This window comes from Ranitomeya imitator, chromosome 1 (genome assembly GCF_032444005.1).
Source record: "Ranitomeya imitator isolate aRanImi1 chromosome 1, aRanImi1.pri, whole genome shotgun sequence".
Lineage (NCBI taxonomy): Eukaryota > Metazoa > Chordata > Amphibia > Anura > Dendrobatidae > Ranitomeya > Ranitomeya imitator.
Window position 1 is genome coordinate 667967276 of NC_091282.1, and position 24357 is coordinate 667991632.

At 45.5% G+C, this 24357-nt stretch overlaps 1 protein-coding gene across 3 annotated transcripts in view; it reads left to right on the plus strand.

Annotated features, from left to right (window-relative positions):
* CCDC9B (coiled-coil domain containing 9B) overlaps positions 1 to 24357 on the plus strand; it is a 153152-nt gene that overhangs the window by 18693 nt on the left and 110102 nt on the right. For 2 of the 3 annotated variants that reach the window (XM_069729523.1, XM_069729513.1), the window contains exons 2-3: positions 7290 to 7332; positions 17338 to 17448. In XM_069729523.1, the coding sequence (XP_069585624.1) occupies positions 7312 to 7332; positions 17338 to 17448 (132 nt within the window). In that variant the 5' untranslated portion in view covers positions 7290 to 7311. The remainder of the gene's footprint in view (positions 1 to 7289; positions 7333 to 17337; positions 17449 to 24357) is intronic. The other variant, XM_069729532.1, reaches the window with a different exon arrangement.

The window sequence follows — 24357 nt, forward strand, 5'->3', positions numbered from 1 at the left end:
AGGGCATGTGCTTATGTCACTTGACCATCTCTGACCCCGTTATGTGCACCATACTGAGTTGTCACCCCTTCATATATCACTGTCCCGTCCTATTTACGCATATACGCATGCGCCGGTATTTCCAGCGCTCCCTTCACTTGCCAGAACGTCATCCTGTCCTGCAACCCGATATGCGCACGCGCCAACTCTCTAAGCGCCTTTTCTTTCTGCTGGAACGCCAATCCGTCCTATTGCGCATGCGCCGGCGTCCACGGCGCTTCCGGTCACATGCCCCACTAGCGCACTACATCTGAGCGCTTGTCATGGAGGGGCTCATTCCCTACTACGCCGGCCACAGCTCAGGACACGGGAGTGTCAGCACCGGACTCACCTGGGAGCCCCGACGCCAGCACCCACCTAGACACGGCTGTGTCAGGATCCCCACACATTGCCAAAACGCCAGGCGCAACTCAGAGGGCCATATTGCACTTCGGAGCGCTTTCTTTTACTCCTGACACCACTGTGTCAGTTGTTTATGGACACGCCATTCCTTGGACGTATGTCTGATTTACCAGATAAGTATTCCCACAGTTTCTTTACTCTTTATCCATTATCTAATGCCGTATATCTCATATCAATTTACTCTCTGTTAGTGGCATACACATGGGCATCATACCCTAAGGAGCGCATATGAAATTAGCTTGCCCTTGGACCCCATATCATATTTCTTTTGCCTAACATTTCCACAGGTCAGGTGCCTTTCTTTTCTTTTAGTGATAATAGCACCTTACTATTATGACACACCCTCATTACTATACCTCCCAACAGGCTTCTGGCACACGACCTTGATAGCCATCTACTCCATTTGCTCCAAAGAGAAATCACTCAGCCCTAATTATATGAGCTCCTACGGAAATTACATGGTAGGTCTCTATTCCCATCTATATATTTCTCTATACCTCAACATATATCCAGTGAGCAGTTACACTTATTTCATTTTCCACCAGGACATAACCTGTCGTCAGTGCCACACTTGTAAAACCCTGAACTGAAACTTAACTCTGCGTACTAGGTGGGCCACTCTCTTTTGCCTTGTGTTTTCACTTAGAAATGAATGTGATCCATTTAGATGATCAGACTTTAGGGGCCACCTTCTGCCCTATGTATGGATCTCTAATACATCCTTGTTTTGAGCTGCATGCACTATTCTATGTACATCCATCCGCGCTAAAGATGGAATCCTTTTTTTGATCTTCTTGTTTTATATACAACCCTTGGTAATGATTCACCACAATTTAGCATACTTCGCTACTTAGTCTCACAGAGTCATTTCTCTGTACATGATTATCATCCATACCCTTTAGTTTTTATCTTGTATATAGTGTACAGAACATGTTTTCATTGTCTTTTGTATATATTATATTGTAAATAGTTGTATCTTTATGTTTTTTGCAGCGACGTTGTGACCAAGGCTATGTATTGGCCGAAACTTCAAAATTTACCAGTCGCTTGACCTCATAACCACTATAAACTTCCACTTGCAAGCATACCTTTCTCTTGTACGTGTGCAGTGATCTTTATATTCATTAGCTCCCTGGTTAGACTGATAGAGACATTTTCAGGCTTCAAATCTCCAAATTTCTGGTGCTTTCTGATTTTTATTAGTAAGTTATTTTAAGTATAGGCAATAAACATGCAGGTTGTACTAATCATACTAACCAAAAGAAAAGTTTAACAAAATCCTGGTAATCTGAGCACTTTCTGAACAATATAACTTTCCTGTCTGTCTTACACACAAAACAGTAGCAACTAGTACCCGGAATTTGTATGCAGCTTACGAACAATCACCCTGCTCTGTCCAGAGAACGACCACATTGTGTTTCACCAGACATCTCCCTAGGTATCAGTACAAATGCTTTTAATAATGAGACCTTAGCAAAAGTAGTGGACAATTTGGAATATCCTGAAAGAGAAGAAAACACGCTATTTAAGCGTAGTAAGTTTATGTCTAGTTGTAAAAGGTGAGTTGTATAAGGAAACTTGCTCACCTGATGTAGTTCTGTTGCCTGAGGCACAACTCTTTTTTTGGTTTGATAGACTGCAGCTATTCCCGGAGAGACAGGGGACACCACTTCCAGAAGTTTCCCACAGTGGAAGAATCAAAAATGGAGACCAGGATCAGTGCTGCCTTCAAGGGCTACGATTGAATCAAGGATGGTGTCTTTTTCATTCCTTCAATGAGCATTTATTTAAAAATAAAAGATTATTAAAACACTTGTTTACCCAACTCGTTTCGCTGCTTACAGCCTTCACCAGGTGTAGCTTTCCACAATGTAACAGTGAAAATCTAAGATGAAAGATACACGTTATCTAACATTTTTCCAGTCATTGTAACATAGTAACATAATTAGCAAGGCTGAAAAAAGACACTTGTCCTTCCAGTTCAGCCTATATTCCCTCAGAATAAATCCCCAGATCTACGTCCTTCTAAGGAACCTAATAACTGTAAGACACAATATTGTTACGCTCCAGGAAGACATCCAGGCCTCTCTTGAACCCCTCAACTGAGTTTGCCATCACCACCTCCTGAGGCAAGGAATTCCAAACTCTCACCACCCTAACAGTAAAGAATACTCTTCTTTATTGGTTAGAGGCATAGCTAGGGTTTTGGTTCAGGGGGGACAAAGCTTCTGAGTGGGCCCCTAACCAGGTAACCTTTATTACAACTCGATGACGCCCCCTAATAGTGGAGGAGAACCTCAGCAGATGACAGATGTTACTGAAAATAATCTCTATATAAAGACCAAGATTGATATTACCGCCATATGGTCAATGGTAGATACTGTCCTACAGAACATATAAGTTGCAGATAATGGCTTACTGCTGACGTTCTTTCTGATGGAATCGTTCATTTTTCCCGCCTTTTCCATCTGGCCCAGACCGACATGACAACTTCTTCCAGCCACGATTCGGTGCAGAGAATACAACAAAGACACATTTCACTTCTCATATTCCAGCCCCATCACCATCTATTTCCAACCTGCACAACCTCCTCATCCAGCTGATATCCCAATACTGAGCCGCTGCTGCCGTATGTGTCCCTATTACTGCACCTGATACCCCAATACTGAGCCGCTGCTGCCGTATGTGTCCCTATTACTGCACCTACTGTGTGGTTCAGTGTGCCCTCCAAATTCTAAAGCACCCCTCTATAATATAGTAATGCCAGGTGCAAGTGCCCTAGAAAACAGTGTCCATATTTTGCCCCCTAGAAAGTAATATTGCCATGTGTGCCCCTTTGATAGTTACAGTAACCTGAGTTCCCCTATAACAATAAGTGCCCACTTTACATTTAATAATGTCCCGAGTCTCCCCCTCTACAGCTCCCTTATGCACAGCATGATGCTCTCTTATACACAGTATACTGACCCCTCAGTAGCCTCCAAACTGTTTGATGGCTCCAACACTGTATGATGGCCCTTTCACTGTAATCTCCACACAGTATGATGGCCCCCTAACTGTAATCTCCACACTGTATGATGGCCCCCTAGATGGCCTCCATATAGTATAATGCACCAGATCATCCTCAATATAGTATAATGCACGAGATAGTTCTCAATATAGTATAATGCACTCCCCATAGGCCTACTCTATATTGTATAATGCACCCCCCATAGGCAGACTCTATAGCACAAGGCAGCACCCCATAGGCAGACCCTGTAGTATAAGGCAGCACCCCATAGGCAGACCCTCTAGTATAAAGCAGCACCCCTAGAGGCAGACCGTGTAGTATAAAGCAGCACCCCTATAGGCAGACCCTGTAGTATAAGGCAGCACCCCAATAGGCAGACCCTGTAGTATAAGACAGCACCCCCATAGGCAGACCCTGTAGTATAAGGCAGACCCCCCATAGGCAGACCCTGTAGTATAAGACAGACCACCCATAGGCAGACCCTGTAGTATAAGACAGACCCCCCATAGGCAGACCCTGTAGTATTAGGCATACCCCCCATAGGCAGACCCTGTAGTATAAGACAGACTCCCCCATAGGCAGACCCTGTAATTTAAGACAGACCCCCCATAGGCAGATTCTGTAGTATTAGGCAGACCCCCCCATAGGCAGATCCTGTAGTGTAAGGCAGACTCCCCCATAGGCAGACCATGTAGTATTAGGCAGCACCTCATAAAAAATAAATATTCACCTTTCTTTTTCCTGGTTCCTGCGCTGCTTTGAGCGCCCGCTCATCTCCTGACAGTGGGAGCCAGGCAGTGACATCATTGCGCCCACTGTCAGCGGCGATGATGTCTTACGCTGACAGGGGGATGATGGGGGAAGGAGCGCAGCGCTCCTTCCCTCATCTTTGCGGTTAGCTGTATCAGCTAAATGCGGTACAGCTGACCTTGTGATGACAGGCGGGGCCCCCGCCTGCTCAGGGTCCCCATAGCGGCTGGCGACAGAGCAGGGAGATTGATTCTCCCTGCTCTGTCGCAGAAGGTAACTGTATCGGCCGTGCACCGATACAGTTGCAGTAGAGTAGCTCTGGGTGGGCCCCCTCTGAGCACTGCTCCCGAGGCGCCCACACCCTCTGCCCCCCCAGTAGCTACACTACTGGTGATGGTGGAAAAACTTTCTCTCCTCCAGATGCAAAGAATGCCCCCTTGGTATAAACAGATCCTCAGAGAGATATTTCTATTGTTCCCTTATATACTTATACATGGTTATTAGATCGCCTCTCAGTCGTCTTTTCTGTATACTAAATAAACCTAATTTTGCTAATCTCTGTGTATTGTAGTTCCCCCATCCCCTTTATTAATTTTGTTGCCCTCCTTTGTACTCGCTCTAGTTCCATTATATCCTTCCTGAGCACCGGTGCCCAAAACTGTACACAGTACTCCATGTGCGGTCTAACCAGGGATTTGTACAGAGGCAGTATAATGTTCTCATCATGTGTATCCAGACCTCTTTTAATGCATCCCATGATCCTGTTTGCCTTGGCAGCTGCTGCTTGGCACTGACTGCTCCAGGTAAGTTTATCATTAACTAGGATCACCAAGTCCTTCTCCATGTCAGATTTACCCAGTGGTTTCCCGTTCAGTGTGTAATGGTGATATTGATTCCTTCTTCCCATGTGTATAACCTTACATTTATCATTGCTAAACCGCATCAGCCACCTCTCGGCCCAAGTTTCCTACTTATCCAGATACATCTGTAGCAAAATATTATCTTCTCTTGTATTGACGTTGTACATTGTCTTGTCTCATCTGGAAATATCGATATCTTGCTGTGTAAACATTCTACCAGATCTTTAATAACGAAGACCCCTGCGGTACCCCACAGGTCACAGTGACCCAGTTAGAGAATATACCATATATAACCACCCTCTGCTTTCTATCACTAAGTCAGTTACTTACCCATTTACACACATTTTCCTCCAGACCCAGCATTCTCATTTTGTGTACCAACCTCTTGTGTGGCACAGTATCAAACGCTTTGGAAAAATCGAGATATACCACGTCCAATGACTCACCGTGGTCCAGCCTATAGCTTACCTCTTCATAAAAACTGATTAGATTGGTTTGACAGGAGCGATTCCTCATAAACCCATGCTGATATGGAGTTAAACAGTTATTCTCATGGAGATAATCCAGAATAACATCCCTCAGAAACCCTTCACATTTTATATAAATAAATATAAATATATACCGTATGTACTATGCCATCAACTATTGCACACAAAGTTTTGTCAGTAAGTTGTATACACCTGCATGGATTACATATTGTGAATTGTGTACTCTTAACATAAAACTCCTTAGTGGTTTTGGAAAACCTCTGTTCCCAGACCAGAACCCAATCGAGATGGTTTGGGGTGATCTGGACGACAGATTGAAAGCAAAAGGGCCAACAAGTGCTAAGCATCTCTGGGAACTCCTTCAAAATTGTTGGAAGACCATTCCCGGTGACTACCTCTTGAAGCTCATCAAGAGAATGCCAAGAGTGTGCAAAGCAGTCATCAAAGCAAAAGGTGGCTACTTTGAAGAACCTAGAATATAAGACATATTTTCAGTTGTTTCACACTTTTTTGTTACGTATATAATTCCGCATGTGTTAATTCATAGTTTTGATGCCTTCAGTGTGAATCTACAATTTTCATAGTCATGAAAATACAGAAAAATCTTTAAATGAGAAGACGTGTCCAAACTTTTGGTCTGAACTGTATATCTATATGTGTGTAGTGACATATGTCTAGGGTTATATGTGTGACTAGTGATAATGTAACATCTGTCCTGAAGGCAAGTCGCACCTAGGTGTTAATAGGTACTTCCTTGGGACTAGTAGAAATTCTGTCTCCATATCTCACCAGGGGGTCTAGCTAGGGCCGAGAAGAAAAGCAACATTTGGCACCTTCTAGGTCTTGGAGGGGAGACGCTAATTGCGGCCAGAGGGAATCTATCCCTGAGAACCTTTTCACAAGAGAAAATAATATATTCATTAGTAGAGCGGCCGTGCCCAATCAAACAGACCGCAATTATGATATTAACCTGGGAGGCTGGTCTAGAAACCTGACCTCAGACGAAAGTTATAAATTTAGGCTGCAGACAGAGAATTGTGTTCACATGTGAGGGCAGCCTGAGAAGCTGATGTGTTCCACCAACTCCATTCACCCCTCCTCAGGGAGCAGAAAGCAAACTACCAGTTAGATGATTTCTGTAAGTTTTTCTCCTGTTTATTTTGACACTGTTTTGCATAAGTTGTATGTCTTATTATCATATCTTTATATTTTTTTCTTATTGTAAGCATTGAACTTTTTGCTATTAAAGTATAAAACTTTAACAAGTTGAACCTTGAATGTTCTAAAAGAATCCATAGCCTAAAGGTGTGTGAGCCTTATGAGTGATAGACATAATTTTATTAGTATTATTGTTAGTTCTGGGACTCATCGCCCGTGTATTCGATGAGTGTTGGCATCGCGTATGAGCGGGTGTGTGGCCTGGGTCAGTGTGTGATTTATGCTCCCATTACAGCATAGGACAGAGGTTGAATGCTGGACTGAGCGTAGGGAGATAGATTAACCCTTGCAGGCACAACCCCAAGTCACGTGTGAGAGCAGGTACGTGACGAATAAGTGACCCCACGGAGTAGGGATCCGTGACAGGGTTGTCCAGGTTTATGATACTTATGACCTAGGGCCTGACACCCTGTGGACAGTGCACCCAACCAAAACTATAAAGACATAGAGGTTAATTAGTTCTGCAGTCCATCTGCCATTAATTCACTCTCTTAATACTTTCTTATGTTAACATTTTTATAGTGTGAAATCAGAATATCTTTCAATGGAGGATGGACAGGAAAAGGTAAGTGACACATTGAAAAAACATTTCAGAACGTCCTTTTCCATTTGAATTATCGCTCCACCTTAGAGCTGCATATTTCATTAACTGTGTCATAACTTTAAGATATTCTCCAAGTCAGGAGCTGCAGGAATAAAGAATTTTAAAGACTGCAATTACTGTAACCAGAGCATGATATAAGGAAAAATTTAAACAATGTAGAATTTAAAAAAGAGATACAAAATAATTATGGTATATGTAAATGTAAGTACATAGGATCAATAGTCACCATTATATCTAGGATAAAACCCCTGTTCTGTACTAAAACTATGGGGCAAGAAGCTCTTCTAGTTTAAAGGTACGTCCAACAGACACCACAATTGCCCCCTCATCACCTCCTCCCTTGTTTGACTTTACACCCACCACGTAGCCCTCAACAAACTTTTCTCACCTGTGCTAGGATCCACCCTTACCCCTTAAAGGATTATTCCCATCGTCATAGGTAAGTGTCGTTGGATAGATCTTGTAAAAACAAGCACTTTTGCAATTTACTGCTTTTTAAAATTTACAAGTGTTCTTGAGATATTAAGACTTTTCCTCTAGTTACAGCTCGTTGCCTTGGAGACCGACCATCGCTGCTGTCTAGCTTGTAATCGCTGCACTGAAGCTGCGATTAGGAGGTAACAGTACGCTCCTGGGCTCTAGGCCAGGTCCAAAACAGTGCTTACAAGCTCAATAGAAAAAAAAGCTTGTAAGCACTGTGCATGTTGTTCTGTCTAACAGAAGTGGTCGGTTTCCATGGCAACAAGCCATAAACAAAGAAAACTGTTAATATCTGAAGATCGGCTGACAATTTTAATGATCAGTAAATTGCAGACCTGCTTGTGTTTACAAGCTCTATCTGACAATAACAATATGTGAAGAATGAAAATAATCCTTTAAAGAAATATTCCAGTGACTAAAAATGATCACCTATCTACTGTTCGGGGCCTTCTATTCCATTCAGTTACTGAGTTATCACTCCCCTAACCCCACATTCATGTAGCTATTCGGAGCCTCAATAAAAGTACAAAATAAGTTCAGACCCAAGACCAGACCCCCTAGGTATCAGAACATTCACCAGACCACTAAATTTTCAAACCCTAGAAGCACCCATCAACAATCAAAAACCTGATCCCGAAATTCACAGATACCAGGCTCCAGACCTGATCCCTAAATTATCAGAGGTCAGACCCCTAAACCTTATACAAATGAATTCCAGCATTGCTACACATGTTTAATTCTGACATATTTTGTAGACATTTGATCAATGCACCCTATGCACGCATCTTTCCAAAATTCTTATGAATTAGCGCAAAGTATAGCTGGATCTTATTCTACCCCATGGTCTAGACACAGAGTGGTGAAATAAGATAAACTCTGATACAAACCTCAAAATAGCAATATGTAGCCTTTCTGCTCAGCATCTCGTTAAGCGGAGTGCAAAGTCAAAGGCGGAGAGGAATCTACTTGCTATTGTTAGGCTCAACTAGTGAGGTGGATCCACTAAGCCTCAGGCTCGGGTCGGCACACAGACCCCGGGCATTGGTGCAGCAAGCAGGAAGGCACGTGTGAAGTGAGGACTTGGAACACTGGAGTGTTGTGAATTCTGTGGCAGAGCTCCCTCCTGTGGTCACAAGTGGTACTTCGGCTGGTTCTCTCTGTGAGCTTCCGTTGGTGGAGGAAAGTGGTACTGCGGCTTCTGAGTTTCCTTCCTCAGGTGATGTGGTGAAGTCGTTAGGTGCTTCTCTATTTAACTCCACCTAGTGCTTTGATCCTGGCTTCCAGTCAATGTTCTAGTATTGGACCTGTTTCCTCCTGGATCGTTCCTGTGGCCTGCTGCTCTGCATAGCTAAGTTCCTCTTTGCTATTTGTTTGCGGTTTTTTTCTGTCCAGCTTGTCAATTTGTTTTTTTTCTGCTTGCTGGAAGCTCTGGGACGCAGAGGGTGTACCTCCGTGCCGTTAGTCCGGTACGGAGGGTCTTTTTGCCCCCTTTGTGTGGTTTTTGTAGGGTTTTGTGTTGACCGCAAAGTTACCTTTCCTATCCTCGCTCTATTCAGAAAGTTGGGCCTCACTTTGCTAAATCTATTTCATCTCTACGTTTGTCTTTTCATCTTAACTCACAGTCATTATATGTGGGGGCTGCCTTTTCCTTTGGGGTATTTCTCTGAGGCAAGGTAGGCTTATTTTCTATCTTCAGGCTAGCTAGTTTCTCAGGCCGTGCCGAGTTGCATAGGCAGCGTTAGGCGCAATCCACGGCTGCCTTTAGTGTGGTTGGAGAGGATTAGGGATTGCGGTCAACAGAGTTCCCACGTCTCAGAGCTCGTTCTTGTTTTTTGGGTTATTGCCAGGTCACTGTATGTGCGCTGACCTCTATGTCCATTGTGGTACTGAATTACCAGCCACAACAGTACTGGAAGCCAAAGTACTAATGATTCTCAATAGAGGGAAAAAAGAAGTTCTGAGACCATTTTTTTTTCTCTGCACTGTGTTTAGCCTTTTTTTCCCCCTAGACATTTGGGTGGTTCAGGACACAGGTGTAGCAATGGACATTAAAGGTCTGTCTTCATGTGTGGATCAGCTCACGGCAAGAGTGCAAAGTATTCAAGACTTTGTGGTTCAGAATTCTATGTTAGAACCGAGAATCCCTATTCCTGATTTGTTTTTTGGAGATAGAACTAAATTTCTGAGTTTCAAAAATAATTGTAAACTATTTCTGGCTTTGAAACCTCGCTCCTCTGGTGACCCAGTTCAACAAGTTAGGATCGTTATTTCTTTTTTGCGTGGCGATCCTCAGGACTGGGCATTTCCCCTTGCGCCAGGGGATCCTGCATTAAGTAATATCGATGCATTTTTCCTGGCGCTCGGATTGCTGTACGATGAGCCTAATTCTGTGGATCAGGCAGAGAAGAATTTGCTGGCTCTGTGTCAGGGTCAGGATGAAATAGAGGTATATTGTCAGAAATTTAGAAAGTGGTCCGTGCTCACTCAGTGGAATGAAGGTGCGCTCGCAGCTATTTTCAGAAAAGGTCTCTCTGAAGCCCTTAAAGATGTCATGGTGGGATTTCCTATGCCTGCTGGTCTGAATGAGTCTATATCTTTGGCCATTCAGATCGGTCGACGCTTGCGCGAGCGTAAATCTGTGCACCATTTGGCGGTATTACCTGAGCTTAAACCTGAGCCTATGCAGTGCGATAGGACTTTGACCAGAGTTGAACGGCAAGAACACAGACGTCTGAATGGGCTGTGTTTCTACTGTGGTGATTCCACTCATGCTATCTCTGATTGTCCTAAGCGCACTAAGCGGTTCGCTAGGTCTGCCACCATTGGTACGGTACAGTCAAAATTTCTTCTGTCCATTACCTTGATCTGCTCTTTGTCATCGTATTCTGTCATGGCATTTGTGGACTCAGGCGCTGCTCTGAATTTGATGGACTTGGAGTATGCTAGGCGTTGTGGGTTTTTCTTGGAGTCCTTGCAGTGTCCTATTCCAATGAGAGGAATTGATGCTACGCCTTTGGCCAAGAATAAGCCTCAGTACTGGACCCAGCTGACCATGTGCATGGCTCCTGCACATCAGGAGGTTATTCGCTTTCTGGTGTAGCATAATCTGCATGATGTGGTCGTGTTGGGGTTGCCATGGCTACAAGTCCATAATCCAGTTTTAGATTGGAAATCCATGTCTGTGTCCAGCTGGGGTTGTCAGGGGGTACATGGTGATGTCCCATTTCTGTCTATTTCGTCATCCACCCCTTCTGAGGTTCCTGAGTTCTTGTCTGATTACCGGGATTTATTTGATGAGCCCAAGTCCGATACCCTACCTCCGCATAGGGATTGTGATTGTGCTATCGATTTGATTCCTGGTAGTAAATTCCCAAAAGGTCGACTGTTTAATTTATCTGTGCCTGAGCACGCCGCTATGCGGAGTTATGTGAAGGAGTCTTTGGAGAAGGGGCATATTCGCCCGTCATCGTCGCCATTGGGAGCAGGGTTCTTTTTTGTAGCCAAGAAGGATGGTTCACTGAGACCTTGTATAGATTACTGCCTTCTAAATAAGATCACGGTTAAATTTCAGTACCCCTTGCCATTGTTATCTGATTTGTTTGCTCGGATTAAGGGGGCTAGTTGGTTCACCAAGATAGATTTTCGTGGTGCGTATATTCTTGTGCGTATTAAGCGAGGCGATGAGTGGAAAACTGCATTTAATACGCCCGAGGGCCATTTTTAGTATCTAGTAATGCCATTTGGACTTGCCAATGCTCCATGAGGGTTTCAGTCCTTTGTGCATGACATCTTCCGAGAGTACCTGGATAAATTCCTGATTGTGTACTTAGATGACATTTTGATCTTCTCGGATGATTGGGAGTCTCATGTGAAGCAGGTCAGAACGGTGTTTCAGGTCCTGCGTGCTAATTCTTTGTTTGTGAAGGGATCAAAGTGTCTCTTTGGTGTTCAGAAGGTTTCATTTTTGGGGTTCATCTTTTCCCCTTCTAATATCGAGATGGATCCTGTTAAGGTCCAAGCCATCCATAATTGGACTCAGCCGACATCTCTGAAAAGTCTGCAAAAGTTCCTGGGCTTTGCTAATTTTTATCGTCACTTCATCTGCAATTTTTCTAGTATTGCTAAACCATTGACCGATTTGACCAATAAAGGTGCTGATTTGGTCAATTGGTCTTCTGCTGCTGTGGAAGCTTTTCAAGAGTTGAAGCGTCGTTTTTCTTCTGCCCCTGTGTTGTGTCAACCAGATGTTTCGCTTCCGTTCCAGGTCGAGGTTGATGCTTCTGAGATTGGAGCAGGGGCTGTTTTGTCGCAGAGAAGTTCTGATTGCTCGGTGATGAAACCATGCGCCTTCTTTTCCAGGAAGTTTTCGCCTGCTGAGCGAAATTATGATGTTGGCAATCGAGAGTTGCTGGCCATGAAGTGGGCATTCGAGGAGTGGCGTCATTGGCTTGAAGGAGCTAAGCATCGCGTGGTGGTCTTGACTGATCATAAGAACTTGACTTATCTCGAGTCCGCCAAGCGGTTGAATCCTAGACAAGCTCGTTAGTCGTTGTTTTTTGCCCGTTTTGACTTTGTGATTTCATACCTTCCGGGCTCTAAAAATGTGAAGGCGGATGCTCTGTCTAGGAGTTTTGTGCCCGACTCTCCGGGTGTATCTGAGCCGGCGGGTATCCTCAAAGAGGGAGTAATTGTGTCTGCCATCTCCCCTGATTTGCGGCGGGTGCTGCAAAAATTTCAGGCTAATAAACCTGATCGTTGCCCAGCGGAGAAACTGTTTGTCCCTGATAGGTGGACGAATAAAGTTATCTCTGAGGTTCATTGTTCGGTGTTGGCTGGTCATCCTGGAATCTTTGGTACCAGAGAGTTGGTGGCTAGGTCCTTTTGGTGGCCATCTCTGTCGCGGGATGTGCGTACTTTTGTGCAGTCCTGTGGGATTTGTGCTCGGGCTAAGCCCTGCTGTTCTCGTGCCAGTGGGTTGCTTTTGCCCTTGCCGGTCCCGAAGAGGCCTTGGACACATGTCCCTATGGATTTTATTTCGGATCTTCCCGTCTCTCAAAAGATGTCAGTCATTTGGGTGGTCTGTGATCGCTTCTCTAAGATGGTCCATTTGGTACCCTTGTCTAAATTGCCTTCCTCCTCTGATTTGGTGCCATTGTTTTTCCAGCATGTGGTTCGTTTGCATGGCATTCCGGAGAATATCGTTTCTGACAGAGGTTCCCAGTTTGTTTCGAGGTTTTGGCGAGCCTTTTGTGGTAGGATGGGCATTGACTTGTCTTTTTCCTCGGCTTTCCATCCTCAGACTAATGGCCAGACCGAACGAACCAATCAGACCTTGGAAACATATCTGAGATGCTTTGTTTCTGCTGATCAGGATGACTGGGTGTCCTTTTTGCCTTTGGCTGAGTTCGCCCTTAATAATCGGGCCAGCTCGGATACCTTGGTTTCACCGTTTTTCTGCAACTCTGGGTTCCATCCTCGTTTCTCTTCAGGGCAGGTTGAGTCTTCGGACTGTCCTGGTGTGGATACTGTGGTGGACAGGTTGCAGCAGATTTGGACTCATGTGGTGGACAATTTGACTTTGTCCCAGGAGAAGGCTCAACGTTTCGCTAATCGCAGACGCTGTGTGGGTCCCCGACTTCGGGTTGGGGACTTGGTTTGGTTATCTTCTCGTCATATTCCTATGAAGGTTTCCTCTCCTAAGTTTAAACCTCGTTTCATTGGTCCGTATAGGATTTCTGAGGTTCTTAATCCTGTGTCTTTTCGTCTGACCCTTCCAGATTCATTTTCCATACATAACGTATTCCATAGGTCATTGTTGCGGAGATACGTGGCACCTATGGTTCCATCTGTTGATCCTCCTGCCCCGGTTTTGGTGGAGGGGGAGTTGGAGTATATTGTGGAGAAGATTTTGGATTCTCGTGTTTCAAGGCGGAAACTCCAGTATCTGATTAAGTGGAAGGGTTATGCTCAGGAAGATAATTCCTGGGTCTTTGCCTCTGATGTCCATGCTCCCGATCTTGTTCGTGCCTTTCATATGGCTCATCCTGGTCGTCCTGGGAGCTCTGGTGAGGGTTCGGTGACCCCTCCTCAAGGGGGGGGTACTGTTGTGAATTCTGTGGCAGAGCTCCCTCCTGTGGTCACAAGTGGTACTTCGGCTGGTTCTCTCTGTGAGCTTCCGTTGGTGGAGGAAAGTGGTACTGCGGCTTCTGAGTTTCCTTCCTCAGGTGATGTGGTGAAGTCGTTAGGTGCTTCTCTATTTAACTCCACCTAGTGCTTTGATCCTGGCTTCCAGTCAATGTTCTAGTATTGGACCTGTTTCCTCCTGGATCGTTCCTGTGGCCTGCTGCTCTGCATAGCTAAGTTCCTCTTTGCTATTTGTTTGCGGTTTTTTTCTGTCCAGCTTGTCAATTTGTTTTTTTCTGCTTGCTGGAAGCTCTGGGACGCAGAGGGTGTACCTCCGTGCCGTTAGTTCGGTACGGAGGGTCTTTTTGCCCCCTTTGCGTGGTTTTTGTAGGGTTTTGTGTTGACCGCAAGGTTACCTTTCCTATCCTCTCTCTGTTCAGAAAGTTGGGCCTCACTTTGCTAAATCTATTTCATCTCTACGTTTGTCTTTTCATCTTAACTCACAGTCATTATATGTGGGGGCTGCCTTTTCCTTTGGGGTATTTCTCTGAGGCAAGGTAGGCTTATTTTCTATCTTCAGGCTAGCTAGTTTCTCAGGCCGTGCCGAGTTGCATAGGCAGCGTTAGGCGCAATCCACGGCTGCCTTTAGTGTGGTTGGAGAGGATTAGGGATTGCGGTCAACAGAGTTCCCACGTCTCAGAGCTCGTTCTTGTTTTTTGGGTTATTGCCAGGTCACTGTATGTGCGCTGACCTCTATGTCCATTGTGGTACTGAATTACCAGCCATAACACTGGAGACCACAAAAGAACAGGTGCGGAGTGGATGCAGGAAAGTCCAAAGCAACGAAGGCAGCAAGTATGCATATGCAGACAAAGAGCTGATGGAGGAGCACAGTGAACTAACAGAACCCAGGACTAGGAGTCTCAATCCCAAGACACAGGTGTATGTCTTAATGGGCCTTAAATATGTCTAGGGAGATGACAGAGGTGTATATAGGTGTTACAAATCCTGACAGTGAATATATTACACACTGTTAAGATTGGCCATACTGTTTCTGCACCCACCTCCTCCACTCACTATACTGTGTCTGCACCCATTCCCCCACACTGTTTCCTCATACATGCCCCTATCTGCCCCCCTTGCTCCTCATACTGTGACTTCAAATTTCTCCTGCTCCTTATATTGTGTCTACACCTGTCCCTTCCTTGCTCCCCAAAGTGTGTTCTCAAATCTTCCCCGTTACACGAAATCTTCCCCACCTCTGTTACACTAAATCCCCCCATCTCTCGCCCCCACACTAAATCTTTCCACACACTATATCCTCCCCGTTGCACTTAATCTTCGGTGTCTTTGGCTCCACTGGTCTGGAGCACTTACCACCAATGTTCTTTGAGCCTCTTCACACCACATTGCATAATCACACTGCTGACATTGCGTTGACCCAGAGGTCAGAGCTTCTTGGGAGATGACAGAGGTGTATATAGGTTTTGCAAATCCTGACAGTGAATATATTACATGCCTTTAGGATTGGCATGCTACAGGGCTTCATTTTATAATTAAAGGGCTTGTCCAGGTTTAAGATGAAAGTCTGCAGTCACTATAGGTCACTATAGATCACAGAGGTGTATATAGATTTTGAATATCCTGACAGTGAGTATATTACATGCCTATGTACAGTACTTGCAGGAGCTGGCACGCTGCACCTCAAGCTGATAGCAGGCTCAGATAATAGGCTGGCTCCCAGTTCAGGGAACGTCAAAATGCAGCCTCCGGGGTAGATTGCTTGGACCACCACATTAGGCGGCCCTACTGCACCCCCCTGCTGCGCAAATGTCTTGACAGAATTCCAGAGAAAATTAAAAAGACTATACATTTACAAGCAGACCTATGAAAAAAGCTATAATAGGGGTTGCAGGGGTTGCTAATTTGTATTGAAGGAATAAGAAAAAAAGAATATATTTTGAAAGTTATCTGGAAAGCTGTCCCTTCTTACAAAGAGAGGTGAGTATAGGGCCCTAAATTTTTGAACCCAAACCCCTGATAATTTATTGGTTTTGGGACTTGTTATTTAGAATTCTGGGCTGATAATTCTGTTTGGGGGTCTGATACATTTTCGGACCCCAGACCACAAAATTTTACCCCTGAGTGTGGGCCGTGTAGCTGCTATGGCAGTAATTACGCCCCTGCTCCTAGCAACCTTTGTGGACTTGGTATATGCAAGGAATTGGGAGGCCGTTATCAGAAATATACAGCTTTGACCTCTACTAAAGATATCATCATAAATGAATTCACTCATAATTCCCATAAATTGACATACCATAATGTAGTTCCTGAGGTTATTTAACAGTATAGGATATAATTGTACATTCTGTTCTCTATCCTATAGAGTGCCTCTGGAGTTTTATGCAAATTGCCTCTTCAAAGGGGAAGAAGACTTGAACTCTAGTGCCACCTATGGAAAGTAGCACTTTTAAAATTTTTAAAGTTCTCTTCCTTTAACTCTAGGGATTACAAAGGGAAAGAGCAATTTAAGATAGCAGTTTATATGTAAGTCAATTTCACTTAGCGTGACTCGGGTGCCTCTCTCATCCTATGGGTTGAATGCTGGCTGCCGGCTGAGGCCAGTGCTGAGTTCTTCCAACTTCCCTGCCTAACAAGTCGGTCTTCTCTCTTCAACTTCATCTTGGCTGGCTATCAAAAATAGAGGGGTCCCCACGCAGTTTTATTTAATTATCTAAATAAATTATTTAAAAAAAGCCCCCCCATTTTTGATAACGATCCAATCAAAGCCGACGACTGGGGGCTGGTACTCTCAGACTGGGAAGGGCATGGCCCTCCCCAGCTTAAAAATAGCAGTCTGCAGCTGTCGATTTTGCCTGCGCTGGTTAACAAAAATAGATGAGACCCCACATGTTTTTTTATTATTTATTTTTTTAATTTTGTTTTAATTTATTTTATTTATTTATTATTATTATTTTTTTTTTTTACACACTACGCCGGCCAATCACAGCTATGCCAATACTTAACATGGCTGTAATTGAGCCGGATGTGCCCACACAGTAAAGCTTGTTGATTGGCTGCGCTGCAGCCTTTCAACAAGCTTTGTTTGGGCTGCCGAACCCGAACAGTAACACAGACTTCCAGGAGAAGTCTGTGTTCGGGGGCCTTGTACGAATACTAGGTGTTTGGTATGAACCCCAAACCTTACCGTTCAGTTTCGCCCATCTCTAAACCTATCCTAAGTATAAAACATCAATATCACAGTAGTGAACAACCCCTTTAATTCTATATGTATGATACAATTGTGCAGTGCATTTATTTTTTACTATGTGTACATCAATATTATATGTTTTTTTAAAACAGGTTTTACCATATGAAGGAGAAGTCAGGGAAAAGGAGCAGAAAGATGCTGAGCTGGACAAAAAGATCAAAGCCTTAAAGAAAAAGAATGAAGCTCTTGTGCAAAGACATCGGGTAGACAAAACACTGCAGAAAAATTCTATGAACACATATGGGGTTCATTAGAAACTCTTGCAAAGTTTCTTTAATTTAAATAATTACTGGTAGGGTTGAGCGACCTGGACCTTTTTAGAGTCGAGTCGGGTTTCGCAAAACCCGACTATCTCAAAAGTCGAGTCGAGTGGAATCGGCCGATTATCGCGAAAAGTCGGGGATCGACCGAAACACGAAACCCAATGCAAGTCAATGGGGGAGCATAGTCGGCAGTGAGTAGAGGCCAGGAAAACATGTACAGAGCCCATGTTAATGGCAAAAACATCCATTCTTGTTACTGAAGCTTGTCAATCTTAATTTAGCTTATAATAATTGTAAGGCATTTGAAATTGGGGGTCATTTGGCTAAAGTTGTGGGGGTAGGGCTGGTTCAAGTAATTAGTGGGCTGTTATGACCTGGTGGTCAGGACAATAATGGACCTGGTGGTTAAGAGCACACGGAATGACCTGATAGTTACTGATAATAAGGACGAGCTCTGGGACGTGGGAACTCTGCTGACCGCAATCCCTAAACCTATCAAACACACTAGAAATAGCCGTGGATTGCGCCTAACGCTCCCTATGCAACTCGGCACAGCCTAAGAAACTAGCTAGCCCTGAAGATAGAAAAATAAAGCCTACCTTGCCTCAGAGAAATTCCCCAAAGGAAAAGGCAGCCCCCCACATATAATGACTGTGAGTAAAGATGAAAATACAAACACAGAGATGAAATAGATTTAGCAAAGTGAGGCCCGACTTACTGAACAGACTGAGGATAGGAAAGCATTAAGCTACTTACTGGTAGCAGCATTTTTCGGAGGCCCATGACAGCACTACGAGAGAGGGGATCCGCCCTTCAGGAACAGGAAACCTACAGATACAAAAGGGCGGCACCTCTCCCCCTGCATCAGTTGTATATTAGAGCCTGAGAGGACTACCGCGGTTAGTAGCACACAAACATACATTATATACAGTTTATGTACAAAAATAATCCATCATATTGAACTATATACCACACGTGAGATCTATCTATCTCATTATATACATTATAGGAAGTGCAACCCCCACGTGAATAGGGAGGGAACTAAGGGTGCTGTCATGGGCCTCCGAAAAATGCTGCTACCAGTAAGTAGCTTAATGCTTTATTCGGACTCCCATGACAGCACTACGAGAGAATTACAGAGATGTAAACTACCTTAGGGAGGGACTATAGCCTGTAGCACCCTTAACCCGAAGGTGAGATCAGAAGAGAACCCCAAGTCCAACCTATAGTGCTTGAAAAAGGTGGAAGGGGATGACCACGTAGCCGCCTTACATATCTGGTCGATGGAAACTCCAGATCTTTCAGCCCAGGATGTAGCCATGGCCCGGGTGGAATGTGCCCTCAGATTCTGCGGAACAGGACCTCCACCTGCAGTATAAGCCAGAGAGATAGCCTCCCTAATCCACTTCGCTAACGTGCACTTTGACACTCTAAGACCTTTCCTGGGACCTTGGAAGGATAGAAACAAAGCCTCCTCTCTCTTCCAAGCATCAGTGACTGAAATATATTCTAAGAGACATCTCCTAACATCTAACGTATGGAGTAACTGTTCTTTGGAATTAGAAGGATTAGGGAGAAATGATGGTAGAACTATCTCCTGAGATCTATGAAAATCTGAGACCACTTTAGGTAAATAAGCTGGATCTGGTCTGAGGACTACTCTGTCCTGTAGAAACTCTGTATAGGGGGACAGCCTAGAAAGAGCCTGTATGTCTCCTACCCTACGAGCAGATGTAATTGCCACCAAAAATGCTGTTTTGAGGGATAGTAATTTAAGTGAGGCTTAATGTAAAGGCTCAAACGGTTCTTTAGTCAAAGCAGAGAGGACTAGATTGAGATCCCAAGGCATTGACCTATTCCTGTGTATAGGTCTGGACCTACTAGCTGCTTTGATGAACCTTGATACCCAATAATTACCAGCAATGTTACAAGAAAATAGGGCCCCTAGGGCTGAGACTTGTACTTTTAGCGTACTCGTGGATAGATTTAGCTCTAGCCCTCTCTGCAGGAATTCTAGAATCTGGTTAATTGGTAAACCCTCTTCGATATTAAAATTTGAAGAGGCCAGAAACTTCCTCCAAGTTCTAGAGTAGATCTTAGTTGTTATGAGTTTTCTACTCTTCATAAGGGTATCAATGAGATTTGGAGAAAATCCTCTGTTTTTTAACAGTGACCTCTCAAAGACCATGCCGTCAAATGGAGACCCTTCACTTGTGGATGGTTGATCGGACCTTGATGAAGTAGGTCCGGGATGTCCGGCAGTACCCAGGGGTCTTCCACCGACATGGTCCTGAGCCAGGAGAACCAAGCTCTTCGGGGCCAGAACGGAGCGATCAGTATGATTCTCGCTTGATCCTCCCTTATCTTTCTGACCACCAGAGGCAACAGGTTTAGCGGGGGGAACGCATATGCCAATCGGAAATCCCATCTGATCAGGAAGGCATCCACTGCCAGCGGATATTCCCTGGGATTCAAGGAACAGAATATTTTCGTTTTTCTGTTGTCCTTGCTGGCAAATAAGTCCACCTCTGGATGACCCCACCTGCGGACAATTTGGTTGAAGATTTTTGAGTTCAGAGACCATTCTCCTTGTCTTAAGGTGTTTCGACTTAGAAAGTCCGCCCTTATATTTTCCTTCCCTTTTATATGCACTGCTGTTAAAGATAGAAAATGGTCTTCCGCTATCCGGAGCAGGCGGTCCGCTATTTCCATCAGGAACTCGGAGCGTGTTCCACCTTGGTGATTCACGTAGGCCACTGCCACCTGGTTGTCGGAGAGGATTTTGACATGGTGACCCTGTAGATACACGAGGAGTTCCTTAATTGAGAATTCAATTGCCATCAACTCCTTCTGATTGGAAGAGGCTGACATTTGGGGGTCCCATAGACCCTGGACTACCACGTCACCCATGTGTGCCCCCCACCCCGTGGGGCTGGCGTCTGTTGTGATTACCCGAGTCACCTGAGTCACCCAGGGAACTCCTGCTGACAGATTGTCTTCCTCTAGCCACCATCTAAGAGATGTAAGAACCCCTGGACTCAATGTCATCTGACCCTGCAAGGAACCCTGTAAGACCCTATCATAATGTAGTACGTCAAACTGTAAAGGCCTGGAGTGGAACTGGGCCCAACGGACGGCGGGGATACAGGAAGTTAGGGAACCTAACAAAGACATAGCCTGTCTAAGGGTCATGGATGGTTTATTAATTGCTTTTAACACCTGTTGTTGGATATGAAGCAATTTATCAGGCGGAAGACAGCATTGTTGGGACTCGGAATTTAACAGCAGCCCTAGGAACCTCTGGGTCTTTAGGGGTTGCAATCGGGATTTATCATAATTTATGATCCAGCCCAGATTTTCCAGTTTAAATATAGCTGTTTTAACCTGAGCCAGGCAATGGTCTACTGAGTTCCCCACTATTAGGAAATCATCCAGATAAGGAACAATGAGAATATCGGATTCACGTAAGTGCGCCATAACCTCCGCAACTACTTTAGTAAATACCCGGGGAGACGTTGAGAGGCCGAAGGGAAGGGCTCTAAATTGAAAATGGCGAACAATACCTCCCATAGACACCGCCACACGTAGAAACTTCTGGAAGTTTTCGTGGATAGGAACATGATAGTATGCATCCTTTAAGTCCACAACTACCATGAAGCAGTGTTTAAACAACATCTTTATTGCAGAACTGATTGACTCCATTTTAAACGTGTTATTAACCAGGTATTCATTAAGGGATTTAAGATTGATAATAGTCCTGAACGACTTGTCTGGTTTTTGAATCAAAAAAAGAGGAGAGTAGAATCCTCTTCCTCTCTCTGACTCCGGAACCTCAATCAGTACATTTTTACGGCATAAAGTCATGACCTCTGACTCTAAGGCCGTCTGCTCAATAGTGGAGGAACGCAAGGGGGTTAACATAAACTTATCACGAGGCCAATGAACAAATTCCAATTTTAGGCCTTCCGATACAATACCTCGGACCCAGACACTATTCGTGATGTTAGTCCAAGCGGAAGAGAAGGTTGACAATCTCCCTCCCACAGGGATTGCTAGTCATTGGTCTGGTTTCTTACGTTCTTTTGAGGAACGGCGAAACATGTAACCCGTACCTCTCCTGCGTCTATCCTCCCATCTAAAATTTTCTCTAGAGGGTGAGGATGCGCGCTTCCTTCCACGACCAAATCTCCTTCTGTTAAATGGACGCCGGTAAGAAGCTGATGACAAATTAGGAAATTTCTTCTTATCATCTCCAGCCTTTTCGAGCAGCTCATCCAAGGTTGGCCCAAAGAGATATTCCCCTTTACATGGGATAGCGCATAATTTGGATCTTGACTGGATATCCCCCGACCAACACTTCAACCATAAGGCTCTACGAGCCGCGTTGGAGAGTCCTGCTGCTCTGGCCGCCATTCTGACCGAGTCCACAGACGCGTCCGACAAGAAAGCCGCAGCATCCTGAATCACTGGAAGCGCACCTAGAATAGAATTCCTGGAGGCGCCTTCTTTAAGCTGGGATTCCAACTGTTCCAACCAGACCATTAGGGATCTGGCTGTACAAGTCGCAGCCACTGCTGGCCTCAAGGATCCGGCTGCCATCTCCCACGTACCCTTAAGGAAGATCTCCGCCTTCCTGTCAAGAGGGTCTTTAAGGGACCCCATGTCCTCGAAAGGTAAAGCTGCTTTCTTAGATGCCTTCGCCACCGCCGCATCTAATTTAGGGGCCTTGTCCCAGGTATCCACATCCGTATCTTCAAAGGGATACCTGCGCTTTAAAGCCGGTGGCAAAGAACCTTTCTTCTCCGGTTTTTTCCATTCCCGGAGAATCAGGTCTTGAATCTTATCAATCACTGGGAAGGATCTGCGTTTCTTGTGTTCCAAGCCGCTGAACATTAGCTCCTGACGGGAAAGCTGAGTCTTAGGCTCTTCTAGGCCCATCGTACCTCTGACCGACTTGACTAACTTATCCACCCGGTCCAGAGGCAGACAGAATCGGCCAGATTCCTCTTCTGATGACGAGGAAGAGAGATTTGAGCGATAAGAACCTTCCTCTTTATCTTCCTCTGACGAATCAGAGATCACCGAGGCTCTCTGTTTTGAACTTCCCGCCTGGGACATAGACCGCAGGGATTCCCTTACTTCTGTACGGATCATCTCACGCAGATTAGCCGTAGAAGCAGATTCTTCCGCTACCTAGGGGAGGACAATAAGGGAGATACCATCTATCTAGCCTGATGTCACTCAACCCTTCCACTCCTGTAAACCTCACCGTCTGTTGTATACAGGAGGCACACAATTTTTTAGGGTAGGAATCTGGTAAGGGAACTTCACATAGGGCACACTCCTTATGTTTCGACTTTGCACTTCTCTTCCCCTAGAATGACAAAGTATAAGGGGCCCGCGTCACTGAGTGAACATTCACGTAGATCACTTACCAGTGTACGTGAAAGAGAAAGGTACCGGAACACGAGGGGGCTCCTTGCCAGTCGAAGCTCTAGATCCTTGCCTGGACGAGCTTTTACGGCTGGACTGGTCACTTCTGATATCCTTTCCCACGGCTTCCTGCCGTACTTTATCCAGAAGTTGAGGCTGCTGCTCACCATCATCTGCCATGATGAAGCTGTGGCCAAAAGCAGGGTTCTATCGCCAACACCTGCTTATATCCCCCTGTATTCCGGTCAGCAGGCCATCTGGCGTGTCCCCATTGGTTCCTGATGATCAGGCTGCAGCTGGGAGGTTAGCGGTGGTAGTACAGAAGAACCGGCGACCGGACCATGGGCGCCGCCATCTTGGAAAGACCGCGCATGCGCAGTCAACCCGCAAACCGGAAGCGCCTGCCGGCTCCACCCCCGGCGCCCCAGCGTTCCGGAAACGCTCAGTGAGCGATGCAGGACGCCAGGAATGCCCAGCAGTGCTCCGGACGGCGCCCACCTCCGACGCCGCAACCACACCACCGCACCTCACTGCCGCCGTCTGCTCAGGGGGGGGAAATGAAACTTACCAACGCCGGCTTCCGGAGACAAGGAATCCTCCGGACCCTGCTCCCTGCTGCCAACGCCACTGACGTGCAGTCCAGCCTGGACCACCGTGGCGTCTCCAGGACTTTCCGCACCGGTCGAGGTAGGAGACCCCCCCGCTACCAGATTCGACCGGCCGGCCTGGGCTCCTTACGAGATGAAATCTGTAGGATCCTGTCCCTCCAGGAACAGGAAACCAACTGATGCAGGGGGAGAGGTGCCGCCCTTTTGTATCTGTAGGTTTCCTGTTCCTGAAGGGCGGATCCCCTCTCTCGTAGTGCTGTCATGGGAGTCCGAATAAAGGTTACTTTGCGGTCAGCAGAAAAACCTACAAAAGACCACGCAGAGGGCGCAAAAAGACCCTCCGCACCGACTCACGGTGCGGAGGCGCTCCCTCTGCGTCCCAGAGCTTCCAGCAAGCAAGACAACAAATTAAATAGCAAGCTGGACTGAAAAATAGCAAACCAAAGAAATACAAGCTGGAACTTAGCTTCTGATGGGAAGACAGGTCACAAGAACGATCCAGGAGTGAACAGACCAATACTGGAACATTGACAGGTGGCATGGAGCAAAGATCTAAGTGGAGTTAAATAGAGCAGCAGCTAACGAATTAACCTCGTCACCTGTGAAACTCAGAAACACCCACCAGAGGAAGTCCATGGACAGAACCAGCCGAAGTACCATTCATGACCACAGGAGGGAGCCCGACAACAGAATTCACAACAGTATCCCCCCCTTGAGGAGGGGTCACCGAACCCTCACCAGAGCCCCCAGGCCGACCAGGATGAGCCAAATGAAAGGCACGAACCAGATCGGCAGCATGAACATCAGA